At 58.3% G+C, this 2,821-nt stretch overlaps 1 protein-coding gene across 1 annotated transcript in view; it reads right to left on the bottom strand.

Moving 5' to 3' along the window:
* Window positions 1–204: 204 nt before the first annotated feature.
* Window positions 205–2,821, bottom strand: part of PTGES (prostaglandin E synthase) — a 6,339-nt gene continuing 3,722 nt past the window's right edge. Inside the window, exon 3 of the mRNA XM_009322092.1 lies at window positions 205–514. Coding sequence (XP_009320367.1) covers window positions 265–514 — 250 coding nt within the window. The 3' untranslated portion in view covers window positions 205–264. The remainder of the gene's footprint in view (window positions 515–2,821) is intronic.

Genomic DNA, 2,821 nt, shown 5'->3' with positions numbered 1-2,821 from the left:
CCTCTGCATCCCCCTCCCGCTCCACGGGCAGACGTGCCCCTTCTCTCTGGTGACTTCCCTGCCCAATTTCAATAGCACAGGGACTTTATCAAGGCTGCGCTGAGCATCCCTGCGGCGCAGGCGGCCTCCGTGGCAACATACCACATGCACACACACACATACACACAAGTGCACACTCATACTCGCACACGCACCACCCGGTCCAGCCAGGGAAACCAGCAGAGCGCAGGACGAAGGGGTTTGGATGATCAGTCTTGTTGGGTGTTACCAGTACGGGGTTGTGGCCAGGAGGATCTGCAGAGCCATGGAGAAGCAGGGCAGCTGTGCCACGCCATAGGCCACGGAGCGCGTGGGCGCCTTCAGCCGCAGGAGGTAGGCGATGGTGTGGACGATGCGCCCCACGCAGAAGATGAAGAAGTGGATCCTGGCCACTGCGGGGCTGGGATCCAGCAGGGAGTAGACGGCTCCGAGGAAGAGGAAGGGAAAGATGTTCTCCATGTCGTTGCGGTGGGCCCTGGAAAGGAAGAGAAGGTTGCTCCTTCCCACCAGGCTTCCCTGCCATCTCCCATCCCTTCTAGACAGAGCATGCAGCTGGGCGTGGAGCTGGCCCTCTCCTCTGTCGGCCGGGGCAGATGCAGCCCCCAAAGGAGTCAGATCACGTGCAGACAGTGGGATTTCACACCCGGTGTCTCTCCCTTGGGATGCTGCGCTCCTGAAGCTTGCCTTCCATGACTGGGACGCCTTTGCTGTGACGGATGATAGCTTGAGGGTTAGAGCTTTTAAATAAACAAAGCAAAACAAAGACCCTGCCAAGCTGCAAAAAGCTCAAGGCTGGTGCAGCACCAGCACGGCATGGCCCCAGATATGGCCACGTTACAAGCAAGGTGGTTTCCAGAGGAGAAACTCCCAGGATGGGAGGGTTCGTGGCTTCGCCCCTCTCCGTAAGTGCACCCAAAGGGGACCAAGCACCCCCTGCACCCACACTGCCAGCAGCACCTGCTTAATTGCACCGTAGTCAGGCCGAGGGACTGCTGTGGCCATGTGATGACACATTAACACTGATGGGGCCAAACCCTGCGCTCCATCTGAACATACGCCTGCCTCGGTGTCACAGCATCACTTGCCACCACCCACACCGCTACTGAAACAGGATCCGATCATGCCATGAGCTGTGTCCCTCCTCCCCCAGGTACCATCCTTCAAAGGAGGGAAACCGGTCCCCAAAGCAGCAGGCTGTCCTTGCCCTCCCACCGCCTCTGCCTCTCCTTCTTTTGTTCCCTTGCGATGCAAGAGCTGCTTTCTGCAGCACAGGGCCCCGTCCCCGTGCTTCGACGGGGGGGACTCTCAGGTCATGCCCTGGTCAGTGGAGACAGATCTGGACTGGGGAGTGACACAGGCACAAGGCTCAGTTGCCTTTTCCCTACTATGTCTGGAGGTTTGAGAGGCAGAGGTGAAGCTTTGCTAAGAGATGCCCTTGCTTCCCCATTCCTGTGCCCCAGGATGTTTGAATGTTCACAAAGCCAAGAGAAAATTTTAAGCAATTTCTTCCCTGAAGCAAAGGCCAAAGTGCCAGTGCTGCTGTTCTGCGCAAGCTGAGAAGTGGCTGGGAAGTTTTAGGATGCTCAGTCACAACTCATTAGTGCAGACACAGGCTGGGATAGACCTGGCTGAAAACTGACTTTGGAAAAGAAAGAGGGCTGTGTTTTAAGCCCCGTCTCCTGCCCCTGGGGTCAGGTCTATGGAGCAGGAGATGTCCCTGTGTCCACCTTGGCAACAACCCCACCAAACACACCAGTATTTCCTCAGGCCAAGGTTTGCCAAAAGCTTCTCCATCAGAAATTTTCAACACCAAGTGCCCAGGTTTTTTGAAGGGTGACTGTTCCCAGGCAGGATCAGCCTCTGAGCAGGCAGATAGAGCAGGAGCTGTGGGGAAGTGCTCTGGTCACCTGGCTTGCCCCAACCTCCTCCCCCTCGCTGTGATGCCTGGGGACGGGGACGAGAGCAGAGGCTCCGGGTCCAGTAGCTGGTTCCCATCACCACGTCACATGAAATGACCTGTGTGCTGAACGCTGGCCACCGCCAGCATCCCTCGCTGCCCCCTTCCCACACCAGAGCCCAGGCCAGGCGCCGGCTCAGCAGGGCCAGGGCACCTGCGGGTAAATGTTGCACCTAAGCCATTTGCAGCCCCGGCTTTGCTGAAGCATGAGAGGGATGCACAGCCTGTTGTACCCAGAAAAGAGCTACCCCGAGGGCTTTCAGCACCCCATTATCCTCATAACAGGCACCAGGGCAAGGGGCTTTTTCCTACCTGCTCTTTCCACCTCTGTGGGGAGCAGTCCGCAGCTTAAGGGCCATGTCCCCAAGCAAGGCGGGGATGAACATGGCAAGGACCCTGATGGAAACCCTATTTCAGCTGCTCTCTGGGTGTGATTTTGGGACAGCATGGAGGCATTGGCCTAGAAGAGACACTAAAACGAGTCCTGCTGTTGTAGCAGTGATGCCAGGAGGACTCGGTGAGGATGAGCTGATCAGAGCTGATCAGAGTCCGGACATGGAGGAGACATGGCATCCTTGCCAAACCCGGGAGCGAGGCGGGGAGCTGCGGGAAGCCCTCTGCTCCTCCTGGCCAGATGGTCCCTGGGCAGAGCCAGTCCCTTCCCAGCCACGAGGATGGGCTGCCGCCCACCTGCTCAGAGCCCCTTCCCTTCCCAGCCCAGGGCCCTGCTCGCCTTCCCGAGCCAGCATCACCTCTGCGGGGACAACCACAAAACCCTGCCGCAGCCCAGCCAGGACTGCGGTGATGAGCATGGTTTGCTTCTGC

Source organism: Pygoscelis adeliae, unplaced genomic scaffold (assembly GCF_000699105.1).
Source record: "Pygoscelis adeliae isolate BGI_AS28 unplaced genomic scaffold, ASM69910v1 Scaffold114, whole genome shotgun sequence".
Lineage (NCBI taxonomy): Eukaryota > Metazoa > Chordata > Aves > Sphenisciformes > Spheniscidae > Pygoscelis > Pygoscelis adeliae.
Note: the sequence above shows the minus strand (reverse complement) of the source record. Positions and strands in the feature narration are given on the sequence as shown.